The 20,186-nt window shown below is 40.8% G+C and overlaps 1 protein-coding gene across 6 annotated transcripts in view; it reads left to right on the plus strand.

Annotated features, from left to right (window-relative positions):
* LOC122561825 (uncharacterized) overlaps positions 1-20,186 on the plus strand; it is a 65,917-nt gene that overhangs the window by 28,374 nt on the left and 17,357 nt on the right. For 4 of the 6 annotated variants that reach the window (XM_087999390.1, XM_087999389.1, XM_087999388.1 and 1 more), the window contains 3 exons: positions 3,993-4,058; positions 6,161-6,323; positions 6,735-7,290. In XM_087999390.1, coding sequence (XP_087855516.1) covers positions 3,993-4,058; positions 6,161-6,323; positions 6,735-6,947 — 442 coding nt within the window. In that variant the 3' untranslated portion in view covers positions 6,948-7,290. Of the gene's footprint in view, positions 1-3,992; positions 4,059-6,160; positions 6,324-6,734; positions 7,291-7,312; positions 9,075-20,186 lie in introns of those variants that run through there. The other 2 variants (XM_087999393.1, XM_087999391.1) reach the window with 2 other exon arrangements.

Consider the following 20,186-nt stretch of genomic DNA (forward strand, 5'->3'; position numbering starts at 1 on the left):
CCAACCGCAACAAGGACTGAACCCTCCTGGTTCTCACCTTCCACCCCACCAAGGTCCGTATACATCACATCATCCTCCATCATTTCCACCACCTACAAACAGACCTCACGACCAGACATATATTTCCCTCCTTACCCCTATCCACTTTTCATAAAGACCATACCTCTGCAACTGCCTTGTCAGGTCCAAGCCCACCAACAACCCACCCTCCTCTCCTGGCACCTTCCCCTGCCACCGCATGAATTGCAAAACCTGCACCCACACCTCCCCCCTCACCTCTGTCCAAAGCCTCAAAGGGGCCTTCCACATCCATCAAAGTTTCACCTGCACTTCCAAGCGTCATTTACTGTATCCGTTGCTCCTGATGTGATCGCCGCTACACTGGGGAGACTGGACACCCACTCGCAGAGTGCTTCAGAGAACATAGAGTCATAGAGATGTACAGCATGGAAACAGACCCTTCGGTCTAACCCATCCATGCCGACCAGATATCCCAACCCAATCTAGTCCCACATGCCAGCACCCAGCCCATATCCCTCCAAACCCTTCCTATTCATATACCCATCCAAATGTCTCTTAAATGCTGCAATTGTACCAGCCTCCACCACATCCTCTGGCAGCTCATTCCATACATGTACCACCCTCTGCGTGGAAAAGTTGCCCCTAGGTCTCTTTTATATCTTTCCCCTCTCACCCTAAACCTATGCCCTCTAGCTCTGGACTCCCGACCTCAGAGAAAAGACTTTGTCTATTTATCCTATCCATGCCCCTCATAATTTTGTAAACCTCTATAAGGTCACCCCTCAGCCTCCGACGCTCCAGGGAAATCAGCTCAACCTGTTCAGCCTCTCCCTATAGCTCAAATCCTCCAACCCTGGCAATATCCTTGTAAATCTTTTCTGAATCCTTTCAAGTTTCACAACATCTTTCCGATTGGAAGGAGACCAGAATTGCACACAATATTCCAACAGTGGCCTAACCAATGTCCTGTACAGCCACAACATGACCTCCCAACTCCTGTACTCAATACTCTGACCAATAAAGGAAAGCATGCCAAACGCCACCTTCACTATCCTATCTACCTGTGACTCCACTTTCAAGGAGCTATGAACCTGCACTCCAAGGTTTCTTTGTTCAGCAACACTTCCTAGGACCTTACCATTAAGTGTATAAGTCCTGCTAAGAATTGCTTTCCCAAAATGCATCACCTTCCATTTATCTGAATTAAACTCCATTTGCCACTTCTCAGCCCATTGGTCCATCTGGTCCAGATCCTGTTGTAATCTGAGGTAACCCTCTTTGCTGTCCACTACACCTCCAATTTTGGTGTCATCTGCAAACTTACTAACTGTACCTCTTCTCTGGGTCACCCACACCAACTAATCCCACTTCCCTGTGGCCGAACACTTCAACCCCCCCCCCCTCCCCCACACTCCACCGAGAACGTGCAGATCCTTGGCCTCCTCCATCGCCACTCCCTTACCACCAAGCCTGGAGGAAGAATACCTCATCTTCTGCCTCAGGACCCTCCAACCCCATGGCACCAATGTGGATTTCACCATTTTCCTCATTTCCCCTCCCCCACCTTATCCCAGTTCCAAACTTCCAGCTCATGACCTGTCCCACCTGAGGAGCTCCACCCTCCCCTCCGACCAACACCATTACCCCCACCTCCATCCACTTATTGCACTCTCAGCTATCTTCCCCCAGCCCCACCCCCTCCCATTTATCTCTCCACCCCGAGGCTCCCAACCTAATTCCTGATTAAGGGCGTTTGCTTGAAATGTCGATTTTCCTGCTCCTCAGATGCTCCCTGACCTGCTGTGCTTTTCCACCACCACACTCTTGACTCTAATCTCCAGCATCTGTAGTCCTCACTTTCGCCTATGTGGTCGGTGTGGATGAGTTGGGCCAAAGGGTCTGTTTTCATGCTATACATTTCTATGACTCTATGAAAGACAACATTGTTTTTGCCTTCCTCACTGCTGATTCAACCTGCAAGTTTACCTTAAAAGAATCCTAGACTATGACTCTGAAGTCTCTTTGCATTTAGATTTCTGAATTTTCTCCCCATTTAGAAAATAGTCCATGCTTCTATCCTTCCTGCGAAAATACATGACTTTACACTTTCCCACGTTATATTTCAAGTGCTACTTCTTTGCCCACTCTCCTAACCTGAATAAATCTTTCTGCAGCCTCCCCCACCTCCTCAATACTACCTGCCCCTCCACCTATATTTGTAGCATCTGCAAATGTAGTCAGTATGCCCTCAGTTCCTTCATTCAGATCATTAATGTATACAGTGAAAAGTTTTGTTCTGAATACCGGCCCTTGTGGAACATCATTAGCCATGGGTTTCCATCCTGAGAAGGACCCTTTCATCCCCACTCTCTGCTTCTGCCAGACAGCCAATCCTCTATCTGTGCTAGTACCTGGCCTCTAACACACAGGCCCTTATCTCACACAGCAGCCTACTGTGCGGCACCTTTTCAAAGGCCTTCTGGAAGTCCAGATTGATAACATCGATTGGCTCTTCTTGGTCTAACCTGCTCATTAGCTCTTCAAAATATTCCAACAGATACGTCAGGCATGATCTCCCCTTGATGGAATCATGCTGACTTTGCCCTATTTTACCATGCATTTCCAAGTATTCGGACATCTCATCCTTCATAATGGACTCCAAAATCTTACCAACAACTGAGGTCAGGCTAATCAGCCTATAATTTCCCATCTTTTGCTTTGCTCCCTTCTTAAACTGGGGGGGGAGGGGGGGGGGGTTCATTATCAATTTTCCAGTCCTCTGAGACCCTCCCTGACTCCAGTCATACCTGAAAGGTCACTATTGAAGCCTCCACTATATCTCCATGTAAAGCGGTCATTGAGAGATGTGTTTAAGTTCTTATATCTTTATTATCCCTGGCACTATTTTGAAGAAAAGAAGAGCAAAGCTCCTTCAACAGCACCTTTGAAACCTGTGAGCTTCACCACCTAGGAGGACAAGGGCAGTAGGTGTATGGGACTGCTACCACCTGCACGTTTCCCTTCATTCCACACACCATCCTGATGGGGCAGTCTATTGCAGTTCCTTCATTGTGGTTGGGTCAAAATCCTGGAACCCCATTTACAACAATACTGTTGGCCACTTAACCCATATATACTGCAGCAGATTGAGAAGACAGCAAATCACAACACTTTCAAGAGCAATTGGGGATGTGTGATAAATTCTGGCCTAATCAGTGATGGTTATATCCCATGAATAAACTCATAAAACACAAAATAATTTATCACTGATATTCTGTCCAATACTTATTGCTTATCAACATCACTGAAGAAAATATTATCTGGTCATTGTCACATTGTTGTTAATGGGAACTCACTGTGTAATTTTGCATGTCCTATATTGTATCTGTGGCTACACATCAATAAATGAATTTTCTTGGCTGCAAAAATCTTGAAAGTTGAGTTAATGAACAATGCTATATAAATAAATGTAAATTCTATTTTTGAAAGGGTTTTGGAAACACATTCATTCGCAACTTTCAAATCAGAGTGAATGCAGATTTGAAAAGGCAAGGTTTGTAGGGCTTTTGTGAAAAGCAGGGATTGAGACTATTTGACTTTTTTTAAAGAACCAGCACAGATATGACAGTATTTAACAAAACTAAAAGAGACCATTCAGCCTATGACTGACTTTTATCATTTCCATGTCCTTTGCTTGGATCTCAACAGTGCCAGACCAGAAGGTGGATAAGGGTGAGGGAAGTCATGAGGTCTGTCATAGTCCATACATGCAATAATATTCCTCTCTGATACATCATCCATTTCCGGCACAATTCCTGGACTTCTGCCTCCTCTACTCTACCCATTCCAATGTGTTTACCCTTCTTCGTGTAAAGAACTGTAGTCCAAAATTTTGGTTGTAGATATGAGCTATTATGAATTGGCATGCCTAATGCCTCACCTTTGTAACCCCATATTGATGCATTTCACAGGAACCTTCAAAAAGGACAGTTGGATTACGAAGACAACTTAACAATGGAGTTGGAAGCATACAACAGGTACTTCTAGCAGATCCCCAAATCCTTCAAGGAATTGAAATGTTTTAGTTAGTATTTGCAAAGTCAGAAAGCATACACACCACTTTTTATAGTTCAATAGGTTTATTTGAAATCAAAAGCCTTCAGATCCCTGCTCCTTTGTCAGGTGAAGTATCAGGTCAGGTCAGCACTCTGAAAGCTTGTGATTTCAAATAACCCTTTTGGACTATAACCTGGTGTCATGTTACTTTTGACCTTGCCCACATTAGTCCAACATCGGTACCTCCACATCACTAATATTTGCAAACATCATTAAAAAATACCCACTTATGAATCTAAATATTAGCAATTTTTGAATTGCAAGAAAATAGTCAATATTAAATTGTTATAATTCTAGTTTACTCTACATTGGAGGGAATTTAGAGGTGGCTATAGCCTCAAGGGCAGCTAGGATTTTTTACTCGGACCCTTTGATGATGTTCTTCTTTAAGCACCTCTTTTCCGCAATGACCAAATACCTTTCCTGGAGAAACTAGGGTAACCTGAACCTTATTTGCTGGACATCAACTAAACAAGATCTGATTATCTGTCTGTACTACATCCAGCTTGATCTTACTTTAGATTAGTTTACAGTTACCCTCCACGGTGTCATATAAGGATATATTTCCAGAGAGGAGAAAGTGAGGTCTGCAGATGCTGGAGATCAGAGCTGAAAATGTGTTGCTGGAAGGGCTGAAGAAGGGCTTATGCCCGAAACGTCGATTCTCCTGTTCCCTGGATGCTGCCTGACCTGCTGCGCTTTTCCAGCAACACATTTTCAGCTATATTTCCAGAGATGTAACAACAGTGTTGCTGGTTTTCACTTGGTTATGTCACAATTCTCTCTCTGTTCAATCCAAGTAACAGAAACACTGCTTCAAAATGTATTAGGTCTTGTACCAGTGTGACCATCATGAGTATGTGGAATACACTGTGCTCATTATTGGAGTATTTTTGGTGCTGAACCTCACTCACAAAACCTGCCTGTGTACATACCAGGGCCTGTTATGCCACACAAATTAATTATCTTCATCTATAGTTATTCCTGGGTGTTTCTCCAGAACTTTTTGTTATTGGTGTAAATTGATGTGCTATTAGTTTGTTTGTTTGAAACTGTTCTATGCATTCCAAACTGTGGAAAAAAAAAATTAACTTTCTTCCAGGTTTTACATCAGGTAAATTGATGTTCTATTAATTGATGCTGGGATTTTCTATTCAGCATGTTTTATAACGTCCTGCCCTTCCAAACCACAATTTTCAGCCAATTAATTTCATTAGTTGGAAATTTAAATACTGGAGGTATTGGATTTTTGCAATGAAAGCTCCACTTCAGTTAAGTCTCAGAATGGAAGATTGCCAGACTTTTGCTTCTCCAATCCCATCTATAACAGGAGTTCTAAAATATAAAATCTCAGCATTTGGCTTTTAGTTGAATAGGCATAGGTACAGGAGGAAGCAGTTCACTCAATAAATCCACTTGGTTAGATCATAACTGATCTGTACCTCAACTTGATTTGATTTTCTTTGCTTCAAATTCCTTGATACCATCATCTAACAAAAAACTATTGATCCTAGATTGCTTTAAATGTTAAAGTTACTCATCTTCCAACATTGCCATTAGTTTCACAAATCTGGATCAAATCCCTCTAAGTCTACTTTTCTGCAATGAAAATATAGTTATTTGAGTATTTCCTTACATCTAAGAGACTTTAGTCCAAACCTGCATCTTGTTCCACTTTTCAAGAATATTTACAAAGCAATCATTCTGAGGACAGATGTTATTCACATTGGCCCTAATATCCAGGTTGGATGGATCATTTACCAACTTTAAAAGCGAGAAGGAAGTTTGTTATGATGCATTCGTAATGTCCCTGCCTCTGAGCCAGGCAGCCTGGGTTGAAGTCTCATCTGCTTCAAAGGTAACATGTGAACAGGTTAATTAAACCCATCTATGAGAGAAAGGGAGAGGGCTAGCACTCGTTAGTCTGGTGGGATTCCAGCTTTTGGGTGTGAACATGTCAATTTTAATGTTTCCATTAATTGTGTAGCAGAAATAAATCAAAACCCCTGACATTTTCTCTCAGGTATTTAGACATAATTCCCACTGAAGATTACCATAGCATTGATCCCAAGAAGGTTCCGTATGCCATGGAAAGATACATGTTCACTCACTTTTGGGAAAGATGGGATCAAGGGAAGCGAAGGCAAGAAAATCATCCATTCAGAAACCTGAGAAAACCAGATGAGGTAAGACCAAGCCTCTGGGCCTCAATCTTTATCTGGGCAGACAGTTCACTTTTTACTTTATATTAGTAAACTTTACTGTCTGTGCTTATTACCGAACTGAGAAATATTGCTGCATAAATGTATTTGATTGGTATATTTGGCCATTCTTTCCCTGGTTACATCCTCCATTGAAATGGTCATGAGGATTCAAAGACAGGATGGAATCCTAAATGGGCCTGAATAATATTGGCTATGGTGGAAAATTTGGCAGAATCATGTAAGAAGTCAGGTTGGAAACAACTCACTGTGTCTTTTAACAGATACAGGCATCGAGGCAAGATTCTCTCTGGGCAGCAGTGAGTTGTGTATTGGGAGGCATGTTTGCTTGTTAACAACATTATTAGTTCTACATCTTGCCTCATATTTATGCAGCTGACTATTACGCCATCCAAGGTGGAAGTCATGAATCCTCGATGTGGAGGTCAGAATGGGTACCAAAGGACTTCCATGTTGAACATCAGGCACCAGCAGATGGCAGCTAGGGTCAGACCAAGCTGGTATGGTCTGATGTTGTGGCCTCTACTATTGGTCCTGGGAAAAGAAGACATCCCATCTTTGCACCTCCCTGTTCACCAAGATGATTAGGGGTTTAGATAGGGTCGACAGTGAGAATCTCTTTCCACGTATGGAGTCAGCTATTACAAGGGGGCATAGCTTTAAATGAAGGGGGGGTAGGTATAGGACAGATGTTAGGGGTAGGTTCTTTACTCAGCGAGTCGTGAGTTCATGGAATGCCCTGCCAGTAGCAATGGTGGACTCTCCCTCATTATGGGCATTTAAGCGGGCATTGGATAGGCATATGGAGGATAGTGGGCTAGTGTAGGTTAGGTGGGCAACATCGAGGGCCGAAGGGCCTGTACTGCGCTGTATTCTTCTATGTTCTATGTTCTAAGACCTCCATGTCCCTTTTGGCAAAGTGGGGTGCCAATTTTCTATTTCTGCCATTTCAGGACAACAGTCAGGAACTGTGTGAGGCTGCTCCAGACTGACAGTGCTGGTCCAGGTATATATTGACCTTTTAAAGATGCTTCTGGCACCAGGTTCATTGAGATGTTCCAGATAAAGCAAACTGTTGAAAAGGACTAGAATCAGATGAGAGTGGCCTAATAATATCATAGTAGTTGTATCATAGAATCCCTGCAGTGCAGGAAAAGGCCACTCAGCCCATTGAGTTTGCACTGAGCCTTCGAAGAGCATCCTACTGAGAGCCAGCTCCCCATCCTATTGCTGTAACTTTGTATTTACCATGGCTAATCCACCCAAACCGCACATCCGTGGATATTACAGGACAAATTAGCATGGTCAATCCACCTAACCTGCACATCTTTGGACTGGAGCAACTGGCGAAAACTCATGCAGACATGGGGAGAACATGCAAGTTCCATACAAAGACTGTGGAGACACCGACATAGGGGTGGTGTAGGTAAAGAGGTGAGATTATTAAGATGTGGTGAGAAAACCCACTACCCACACAGTTAGAAACCTGACAAAAGTGACACCTAACCAAAAAAAAGATAAGATTCAGCCCACTGTAATTACCTTAAGTAGCTTCACACATATAAGGACAATATAATGTAATCTCACATTCTTGACATGGAGTTAGTAACCAAATGAAATTTCATTATGATGCTGTCTGCAAATTCCTATATAGTGAAGTTAATGGATGGATGAAAAATCTTGTGGCTGAAAGATAAACTGAGCTATTAAGCAGAGGAGGACTGACCATCATAAACTGCAAGATTTCCTTGTATCCCCCATAAATAGTTCCATAGCTTTGCATTTCAGCATGCCTATTGGGTTCTTGTAAGCTTCAAAAGAACCTCACATTATTTTGAAGCAAGTCAGTCTTTCCTTTACAGTCAGACAAGTTGATATTTATATTATATCTTTTAGTGTATTAAATATCCTAAGATGCTTCACAGAAGCAACTATCAAACAAAATTTGACACCACAGGATGTAAAGAGATAATATGATAAATAGCCATAAACTTGGTCAAAGAGATACGTTTTATACAGTATCTTAAAAGAGGCTGAGAGATTTATGGAGGGAATTTCAGAGCCTAGAGCCCATGCAGCTGAAGGCACTGCCATCAATAAAGATTGATTAAAAGCAGGACTGTGCAAAAGGCCAGAATTGGTGGAAAGCAGAGATCTGAGAAACCTGTAGGGTTGGAGAATGTCATAGAGAGTGTGAGGTACAAAGCCATGGAAGCATTTGAAAGCAAACACAGAATTTCAAAATCAAACATTGTTTTATGAGGACCTAATGTATGTTGTGAATGGAATCTTTTAAAATTTAGGATAGGGCATAACAATTTTGGATGAGTTCAAGTTTATGGACAATATAACAAGGTTATGCCAGCAGCACAAAGCATCACAGGGTCAAAACAGCAAGAGATAAATTTTGGAACGATATGCAACAGTTCATGTGTTTTATACTTGGAATGGATTCCATGTGAGCTAGTTAGGAATCAGTATTTGGACTTAATTAAAAGATGTTTGTAAGGTTTGATGGATGGATGTAAGTTTTTTTGGATGACTGATCTTACACAGGCTGAGTGATAGTCTTCATCTGATTTAATTTGCTTCAAATTTGCTTAGACATTTCACCTGCTGGGAGATGGGTGTTGTTTCTATATTGGTGCTATTGACTCCTGCCTTTACCTGTGTATATTTTGTCACTGCTTGTATATGGAATTTAATAAAAGGCTAATCAGACACATCAATTCATCCAGATTATTTATTGCTTTCGAGAGTTGTGCTGACAGAGCCCCAGGCCCTCAATACTTATGAACTGTTTAAGGTATGAGCACAAATAAGGGTCAGAAATCCTTAGTACACACCTACACCTCCAATAGACATCTTTTTAATTAGAAACTTGGAGGAATATTATGCCATAATACTTTCCCACACATTTGTCTTGTATCTAGAAGCTGGAAGTGATCCCAGAATGGAGGAAACAGGTATTGCTAAAATAACAGAACAAAGAGAGCCTGTAGAACGGTTTGAACAGTGACATAGCTTGAGGAAAAATAGCATCCAATACATTTGTACTTTTTATGGTGCTTTTGACAAGTGAGATTCCCCACAGTGAAAGAAATTGGTAAAATTGACTGACCGGACCTGAAATTGTAGGCTTGAAGCAGCCTTGGCTCAAATCATTCACCTTCAAATGTGAAATGGGGCATTTACAGTATCATTATCTAACCTTCTGTAAAAATGATTTACATTGATAATACTACATTTAATAACAGAAAAAAAAACAATTGTGGGGAGGTCTTGGTGTAAAGGTAATGTCACTGGATTGGTAATGCGGAACCCCTGGCTAATGTTCTGGGGATACGAGTTTAAATCCCACTATGGCAGATGGTTAGATTTGAATCCAATAAAAATCTGGAATAAAAACTTAACCCAATGATGAAAGCACCTGGTCCATTAAAGTCCTATGAGGAAGGAAATCTGTTATCCTTACCTAATCTGACCAACATGTGATGGCAGCCTCATAGTAATGTAGTTGTTTCTTGACTGTCCTCTGGGTTATTAGGGATAGGCCATAAAAGCAGGCCTGGTCAGTAATGTCATAAACAAATAAATTTTAAAACATCAATGGTGTTAGGAGGACTGGTGGACCAGAATTTTCTTGCCTTCTGCTTTTTCCTAACTATGACCATTCTCTCCACATCAAATAGAGTCAGAAAATGTGTTGCTGGAAAAGCGCAGCAGGCCAGGCAGCATCCAGGGAACAGGGGAATCGACGTTTCGGGCATAAGCCCTTCTTCAGGAAACATGCCCGAAACGTCGATTCTCCTGTTCCCTGGATGCTGCCTGGCCTGCTTCGCTTTTCCAGCAACACATTTTCAGCTCTGATCTCCAGCATCTGCAGACCTCACTTTCTCCTCCAAATAGAGTCAGACACTTGGCAGTGAAATTTCATATTAGATGAAAATTTTTTTTATCACAAAATACACTGTAACGCATGTTCTTTTTTAACTGAAAATGTCTATGTTTATTGAGGCGAACGTTGCCCAATGTGAGGTTCTTGGCTAAGCGTGAGTTTTTTGGGATTTCAAAACAGCTAGAAATAATTGGAATTCATGAGCAAAGAATATGGATCCTTAATCAAAGAAATCATTCAATGTTTCTGTGGTGATTCTAATGAGGTCAGCCATAGAATATGAGTTCTTTGACTGGGGCTGTTAATCTGCTCCAATCAGGAAGCCCTGGCTGACAGATATAGAGTGTCAGAGGTTCTGTTCACTCTGAGAAAGCTGGTTCAGTGTCAAGGACTCTCCATGTGTAACTAAAGGGTGACTTACTGATGAGATACCAGTCTATGTAGAGTTATTTCACTGGCGTCGAGAGAAAAGCACACTCCTGAAGAAATTCACTTGCAATAGTCCTCTTTGAGTTGAGGTAAGTATTTTTGGCATCATGCTCTTATTTGGGAAGCTTATTTGATCCTGCTGTCGAAGACTGGGCCCAGAATGTGGAAAGAATGTGTTGTTTTTTCTGGGCAAATGACATTGGGGCAGATGAAAGCAACAAGTAATTCTCCCGACAGCTTGTGGAGCCGCATCTTTCTCAATTAGTAGGAGACATACTTTCCCTGAGGTACAAAATGCTAAAACCTTTCAAGAGTTTTAGGCCCATTAGGCCCACCATGGCCTAATGGACATGGCGCTGATTTGCTAACCCCAGTATTGTGGGTTCAAATCCCACCTCTGGTGGCCTGACATTTGTTCTATAACTCCTGCTTCTTCAGCCAGAGAGTGGTGGGCCTGTGGAATTCATTGCCACAGAGTGCAGTGGATGCTGGTGTCATCTGCAAACTTACTAATTGTACCTCTTATGCTCGCATCCAAATCATTTATGTAAATGACAAAAAGCAGAGGACCCAGCACCGATCCTTGTGGCACTCCACTGGTCACAAGCCTCCAGTCTGAAAAACAACCCTCCACCACCACCTACCTTTGAGCCAGTTCTGTATCCAAATGGCTAGTTCTCCCTGTATTCCATGAGATCTAACCTTGCTAATCAGTCTCCCATGGGGAACCTTGTCGAACACCTTACTGAAATCCATATTGATCACATCTACTGCTCTGCCCTCATCAATCCTCTTTGTTACTTCTTCAAAATACTCAATCAAGTTTGTGAGACATGATTTCCCATGCACAAAGCCATACTGACTATCCCTAATCAGTCCTTGCCTTTCCAAATACATGTACATCCTGTCCCTCAGGATCCCTCCAGCAACTTGCCCACCACTGAAGTCAGGCTCACTGGTCTATAGTTCCCTGGCTTGTCTTTACCGCCCTTCTTAAACAGTGGTACCACATTTGCCAACCTCCAGTCTTCAGGCATCTCACCTGTGACATAAATATCGATGACATAAATATCTTAGCAAGGTTGCCCAGCAATCACTTCTCTAGCTTCCCACAGAGTTCTTGGGTACACCTGATCAGGTCCTGGGGATTTATCCACCTTTAACCGTTTCAAGACATCCAGCACTTCCTCTTCTGTAATATGGACCTTTTGCAAGATGTCATCATCTATTTCCCTACAGTCTATATCGTCCATATCCTTTTCCACAGTAATTTTGAAACCTTTTTGGACCCAGAGAGACCATATCACAGTAGAGGACAGCATATTATTATGGGGGGCAAGAGTGATTGTCCCAAGTAAAAATGGCCGCTAGATTGAAGCTGAACTCCACCAGGGTCATCCAGGGATTTCCAAAATGAAGATGTTGGTAAGAGGTTACTTCTGGTGACCAGGATTGGATGCAGATGTAGCTGCATTGATCGGGCAGTGCCGTAAGTGCCAAAAAGGACATTACCGCCAGGAGCTTCCCCACATTCATGGGCATATCCAGGTAAACTCTGGACTCTATTACACGTCATCCATGCAGGTCCTTTCATGGGCTCAATGTTCTTAGTCACTGTGGATGCCCACTCAAAGTGGCTAGATGTGCAGACAGCTCATTCATCAAACATGGGGATGATAATAGAAAAATTGCCATTATCTTTTGCAGTATGTGGACTCCCAGAAGTGTTAGTCACAGATAACGGCCATCGCTTACCACCAGTCCCAATTCCAATTTGATTATCGGACCACTCCTCATGCAATACAAGGATAACTCCAGAAGAGTCAACACCAGGTTAAGTCAGATCTTCCCAGCCCTGGGGGGATGGTGAAATAGCATCAGGAGTACCAGTGCCGGACGCAAGACTCCATTAAGCGAGAAAGACGGTTTACTTCAGGGGACGATGTTTGGTGTAGGAACCATGGGAATGGCCCTGCATGAGTAAGAAGCATCATCGATGTGAGATCAGGTTCAGTGATGTACAAAGTTTGGGTAGGTGCGACGGTCCTGAAAAAACACCTGGACCCTATGAAAGCTGCAAACTCGCAAATGGTGTGGGAGCCAAGCATGCCCGGCTGCTTGACTGTTTCTCTGACTGCTTCAAAACTCGTGGGTTCTTCCTCTCTGTCAAGCATTAAAGATACCTTGGAGTCTGAGAATGGCATGGCGTATATCGTTGCCTTGTTGCCTTTGCCGCCTGAAAAGGAGAATTAATTTCTTCTGAGATGCTCCAGGCACAAGAGGCAGTCTACTGTGTGTTACATGCCGCCCATTTAAGAGGTAGAGTTGGAGTATCCAACTGATCCAGTACTTAAACACTCCAGGAGGAGCTACAAAAAAAAGAACTGGACTATGTCTTCCGACTCAGAGTGGGAGGGATGTAGTGACTGTAACAAGGTTAGCCAAGTGGACCATATAAAATATGAATTCCCTCATGGGAGATGTTAATCTGGTCTAATCAGTGAGCCCTGGCTGACAGATATAAATAGGAGTGTCAAAAATAAGCACTACCGCAGTTAGGCGGTAGTGTGGGGGTTAAAAAAAGAAGAAAAAAATAAACAGGAGTGTTGTAACAGTATTGTCTAAAGAAAAAAAAATAGAAACAAACAGGAGTATCACACATTTTGTTCACTCTGACAGCTGACTCTGAGGGAGATAGATCAGTGTCAATGATTGTCCACATGTCCACATGTATGACTTGGTGACAGAATACAGGCCTGTGTGGAGTTATTTCAGTTTCCTGCTTTTTCTTATAGTTTATTTACTGGTGTTGCTCTATTTGGCAGCTTTAAGTGAATACTATTTATTTTATTTCAAAATATTACAACACTATGCCCTAAAGGCCATAAAGTGAAGTAGAGAACAAAGCTTCTACTTTCTGAGAACAGTATGCTCTAGTCCCTGTTTCTTAGGACTCCGGTGAAATCAGATTTAACATTTCCACCATCCTTACAATATTTTGGAGTGCGATCATCATTTAATGCTGAGCAGAAGTTATCTCTATGAATTGGATTGAGACTGCCAGAAGTCTGAAAAGCCCACAATGTGTAGCAGGTTAGGCACTGCTTCACTGCTTTGCAAACGTATTCAAAGATGGAATGAACACATTGCAGTCAAACCATGGGAGGCAGCCCACTGGATTTTGGGATTAAAGTATGTTGCTGATTGAGAACAAAAGACAGATTTAGATGTCAGCTACTCAATGCAGCACTGAGCTTTGGAGTATTGGTTGGGAACTATCCTGTTGTGAACACTAACAATCCAGATTGAAAAATATATTTTAAATACGTGTCTTTAATAGAACATTTGACAACTAGAATTTTGTAGCTAGCAACATTACAGGATCAGCACCTCCTAAGGCACTTTATTGTGGAAATATATCAGCTGTCCCCTGAGGGACTGAACTCTGTCTGAAATGCTTCCAAAAATAGTGTCATTGAGATGCTGTTTATTGCCCAGGTGCACAGAGGAATTTAACATTGGCTTGGAAATGATTTCTTCTGATTGTTTAGGAATTTGTAGAAAATGTTATCTGTTGTTTATCTTTGTAACATCATTTTACACATTTTTTCATGGTTTCTGTATCTCAACTGCATTTGTAAATTGCTTCTGTTCTCTTGAAACTCTTAAGGTCATTATGCCAATAAGCATGGCTGCTTTTCCATTTATTAATCCTATCTATCCACTCTCTCACTGTAAGCCTTAATTTTTCCAGTCTCTAAAGCACAGTTTATTGGTTCTATTACTTATTTTGCATATATCTTTTTAGGAAGGAAAAAAGGAAAATTTGCACCTATCCAGTAACTTCCACACGCTTAAGACTCCCCAAAGTACTTTAGAGCTAATGAAGTACTCTTGCAGTGGGATCATTGTCATAGTGTTGGAGAAATCCAGCCATATACACACAGCAAGATTCCGTAAACAGCAATGAGGATTAACACCAGATTGGCACTTCTCAAAATGTTGTCAGTTGATTGATAAATGTTGACTGCAAAACCAGGGAGAACTCCCCTGCTCTTCATCAAAATGCTGTCACAAAATCTTTTATGAGCACTTAGTATGTGAATTTTACACCAACGTGATCAATGTTCATGGACACTTATTAATTACCTTTCTCAGTTCCTTTCATATTCTCACATACAAGCTTTTAATAAAAGCTATTGAGTTCATAATGTCTAAAGGCAGGACAAGAGCATGGGAATCGGCTATTAATGGGTTGAGGTGGGATCTGCAGGAGGCCTATGGATGGAAAAGGCATGTATTTGTCTGGATCTAATTATATTATCAATAAGTAACAATTGCAGTGAAACCTAAGATCGAGTTTAGAGCAATCAATAAAAGAACAAGGAAAGTACGGTAGATTACAACTGAGGCAAGCTCTATGATGTCTCCTAATGTCTAGCATATAGTGTTCTTATGAGGGTAAGATGGTATTGAATGGACAGTTAATTTAAAAAAGGCAATTCAGTAATCATGAAAGAGAACTTTTCAAATGTATTAGTCCCAGGGCCAGTCATAGAATTACAGAGCACAAAGGGAGGCCATTCAACCCTTTGTGCCTAAGTCAGCTCTTTGAAATAACTGTTGAATGAATTCTAATTCCCTGCTCTTTCCCCTGAATATTTTACATTTTCAAATTATCCAATGTCCCTTTCAAATTATTATTGCTACTACTTCCACTGTTATTTCAGGCCAGATACCTCAGATAACAGCAATGAGCTACACTAAATAAATTCTCATTTTCTTCTTTTTGGTATTTCAGCAACTATTTTAAACCCATATATTTTGTTGACTGACTTTCCTGCCATCTCCTCATTCTCTTCATCATAACCATTTAGCCTTCCATTCTTTAAAGTCGTAGTAGAGCTGGGACGTAAGCGGCACCTTATCTTACCACAGTGACTCCAATCATTGCAGACAATAAATTACCTGGATATGTAGTAAATATTATCTGTATCACAAAATAGTGAACAATATATGATATTGGGAGGAAGTGAGGACTACAGATACTGAAGGTCAGAGTCGAGAGTATGGTGCTGGAAAAGCACAACAGGTCAGGCAGCATCCTAGGAGCAGGAGAATTGACATATCGGGCAAGAACCCTTCATCAGGAATATATAATATTGGTTATGGCAATTTGGAATGCTGTGTGCATTTCTAGTCACCATATTATTGGATGGCTGTGACTGCACTGGAGAGGGTGCAGAGGAGATGCACCAGATGTTGCCTGGGATGAAACGTCTCTAATAGGAAGAGAAACCAGATAGGCACAGTTTGTTTTCCTTGGAGCAGACTTGGCTAAGGGGTAACTGATTGAGATATACAAAATTATAACTGGCATAGACAGAGTAGATCATGGGAATCTTTTCCCCATGGCCGATATATCTGAGACCAGAGGGCATAAGTTAAAGGTGATCAGTAAGTTTAGAGGAGATTGGAGAAAATGGTTTTCACCCAGAGGGTGGTAGAAATATGGAACGTGCTGCCTCAGAGAATGGTGGTGGCAGGTATTCTTGCAACATTTAAGAGATATCTGGATGTGTACTTAAAATGGCAGTGCATAGTAGGCTATGGACCAACTGAAGGTATATGGGATTAGTGTAGTTTGATGTTTGTTGGTTGACATTAACATGTTGGGCTGAAGGGCCTATTTCTATGCTGTATGACTCTATGGCTCTCTCTCTCTATTACTGTAATACATGCAACTTTCTAACCTGCATTCACTGCAACTAAGTACTTTACAATCAACACTGAGTAAGAAAGTTTTGGCTTATTTATATCTTCATTTATTTTTGAAAAGCTTATTGCATGTTCAACATACATTGTGCAGGAGATCACTTATGCCAAACTGAGTTGAATTGAGATCATTAAATAAGAAAGGTCACATTGGACTTGATATGTTAACTCTGCTTCTCTCTCTGCAGATGCTGTCAGATCTGCTGAGTTTCTCCAGCACTTTTTGTTTTTATTTCAAATCCCCAGCACCTGTAATACTTTATTTTTATTTTAGATGATTTATTAAGGAGTGAATTGGTGATAATCAGGGTGAGGTTTTATTGTGGAAGGAAGGAAATGCCAGCACCTCAGTGATTGATAGGTACCTTCATGGACTTCAGTGAGGACTACCTCCCCCCCCCCCCCCCCCCGGATACAAGATTGGCTGGCTGGCAAAAATAGAAAGAATACATAAATGAGTTTTATCTGATTGGCAGAATGTGATGACTGGTGTCCCACGGGGGTCTGTTCTGGGGCTTTAACATTTATAATTACATCAATAACTTAGATGAGGAGAGCAAAGGCATGGTTTCTACATTTGCTGACATCATAATTATAGGAAAGTACTCTGTGAAGAAGACATAAAGAGCTTATAGATGGTTATAAATAGTTTGAGTGAGTGGGCAAAAATCTCACAACCGTAGAAGTTTGCAATGCACAAGAAGGTCATTCAGCCTATCATGTCTGCACCAGCTCTTGAAATGAACATTGTGAATTAGTGATCTGGTAGATGGAGTGGGAAAATGTGAGGTTTTTCACTTATTCATGAAGAATGACAAAGGAGAATATTATTTGAATTGAGGATGACTACAGAATTCTGAGATCCAGAGTATTCTAATATATGAATCGCAAAAAGACAGTATGTAGATACAGCAAATAATCAAAACCGTTGTGGGATGCTATCCTTTATTACAAGAAAAATTGAACATGAAAGGAAGAATATTATACTTCAATCTTTAATGCTGTATGTGGATTTGGTCTCCTTACTTAAGGAAGGTTGTAAATGCATTGGAGGTGGTTCAGAGTATCTTTAGTAGATTGATACCTGGAAGGAGTGGGTTGGCTTGTGAGGATAGTTAGGACAGGGTTGGCTTATTTCCTCTCAAATTTAGAGGAGGGAGGGTTGGCTTAATTGAAGTATATTAGATCCAGAATGGTCTTGACAAGATGGACAAGGAATGCGCATTTCCTCTTGTGGATCAGTTCAGAATTAGTGGCACTGTTTTATAATTAGAGGTCATGATTTTAGGAATGAGGTGAGGATTTTTTTTGGCTCTGTGAGTTGTGTGACATTGGAACTCACTGCTCATAAGGAGGTGGAGGTGGGGTCATTAATTTTTTTATTGAAATAGATAGATTCTAGTTAAACAGTGGAAATCAGAGGTTATTAGACTAGATGGGAATGTGAAATTCAAAAGACTAACAGATCAGCCATGTTCTTAATGAATGATGGAGCAAGTTCAAGGCTTCCTGCTTTTATCTTGCATGGTCACTACCAGCAAAATTAAAACTCAGAGAGTGCTTCACTTTTAACACTATTTTGGAAGATGGACGTTAAAAGTTCATTTTCAAACTGGGTTCAAACAAAGCCAACTGAGATGCATGAATGAGTACTAACCCACAACCCACCTGATACACATGGACCATAATAAAACAAAGAACCACATATTCTAGAGATCTGAAACAAACAGCAACAAAAATTGCTAGAGAAACCCAGCAGGTCTGGAAGCACAGAAGGAGGCTATTTAGTCCATTATACCTGTATTGCCAACAACTGATATCTAAATCAATGGAGTCACTGGTATTGCTTGGTGGCTTCCCTCAACAACAGCTATTGGCTCAGTACAAAGACGACAAAAGTCAAGTCTGTATCAACTAAACACTATCTTTATTAGTTTATGTTATGGAAATTAAATTGACTCGACTCAAATGCTAGCAAGAGCAAAGAAAAATTTTATTCCAGGCCTTTGCAAAGGGACCCTCTACACTTGACATCCCCCAGAGCTGAACCGGCTCAAACTGACTCGAGCTAACAGCTAAGATTTGGGTAACTTCATTTCACAGATACTGTCTGTATATGTAAGCAGCTTCTGGCCAACATTGGTTAAGTTGAAAATCAATCCTACCTGAAGTTCACTCACGAACGGAATGTTCAGTATTATATTCACAATTACACAAAACAGGCTTAAATAGGCCCATGTGGAGGCAATTCAACAGATGTTATCAGATCTTATAGTCCAGCTCTATGCAAAATTCAGAAACAACATTAACCTTGAAGCTGATAACGACTGTATTGGTGAGAATTGTTTCATGTTTTGACTGAATGATTGAAAGTTGGGCAGCTTTTGCTGATTGCACAAGGAAACAATGATTTTTTTTCAGCAAAAAAGGAGGCATCATTTGTTTATGATTATTGGACTGAATTTTAAGATTTTTGTCCTGCCATTTCTCTTATTTGATGGAAACACTTTTGTTTCTATGAAGAAAAGAATAGAGTTAATATCTGAAGTTCAGTGACCATGAACCATGGACTGTACTTTTATTTCATAATAAAGTACAGATTTAGGCCTTGAATAAATTTCTACACTTTGTCTATATTTCATCTGTGTTTGTAATATGACTCCTTTGATTTGTGCTGTTTTTATTGAAAGAGGGTACTGCATTTAGAAAATGTTTAGAAAGAATCTGCTTTCAATATTGGTGCCAGCAAATTTTCCTTCCAGCTCCAACAGTATATGAATCACTTAAATTCTGAAAAAGGAATAAATTTACCTTAAACAGGCAGGTTTTGGCAGTTTGGTGCAGCGAGAGATCATTGAAATCGATTGTGCTGCCAGCATCCTGCTAATGGTTCTGTAAATCTCAACCAGTGAATGTACCCCAGGGCTTCATTCTCTTTAATTGGACACTAGTTTGTTGGGATATTTCAAAACTGAAATTATTCTTGGAATGGAATTTTTATGCAAGCTTGTAATAAAAAAGTTTTATGATATTTGTCCGTTGTCTATTTAATCCTGCTTGTGTATATAATTCTAAACATCTTGTTCTTGAGTGAACTTCAGATGGGTTTGATTTTCAGTCCATCCAATGATCCTATTGATTTAGATATTGGTTGTAGCCAACACAGATATGCTCGACAGAACAGCCCCTTTTTCTGCTGTCAATATGTATGGTTTTGGCATGCAAGACATGTTCATTTTGACTACACCTTTGGAACTTAGATTCAGCTCCCCACCTCTTTCTGTGTTGGTGGCGGGGACAGAACCACAAGTACAATGGTTAATCCTACTGAGATGGTCAATCCTACTGCCATGTGCTTTATCTCAGCTATGGACGTACTCTCATAATTTTCAACTTAGATGAAAATCTCCTTCAGTGGCAATTTTAATTGATAATCCCTTTTCACTGACTCTCCAACTCTAGAAAATAATCTTTCCCTAGCTATCAATCATAGAGTCAAAGAATGATATAGCAAGAATATCTTTCATTCCTGAACTGATTTTGATAAATTTAACTTTTATTAAATTTTCTATGGCCATCTCTGCTCCTTCAATGGAATTGGCCCAGAATCTGAAACCTTTGCTCAGAATCCTAAGCCCTAACTGCATGGCACCATCCTAGTAAATCTATATTTGTTATTTCTTTCCTTCACAGGGTCCCCAAAACTGCATTAAACAGTGTAGCAA

This window comes from Chiloscyllium plagiosum, unplaced genomic scaffold, assembly GCF_037043375.1.
Source record: "Chiloscyllium plagiosum isolate Xiang-an unplaced genomic scaffold, Cpla_swu_hap1 HiC_scaffold_23, whole genome shotgun sequence".
In the NCBI taxonomy this organism is placed as follows: domain Eukaryota; kingdom Metazoa; phylum Chordata; class Chondrichthyes; order Orectolobiformes; family Hemiscylliidae; genus Chiloscyllium; species Chiloscyllium plagiosum.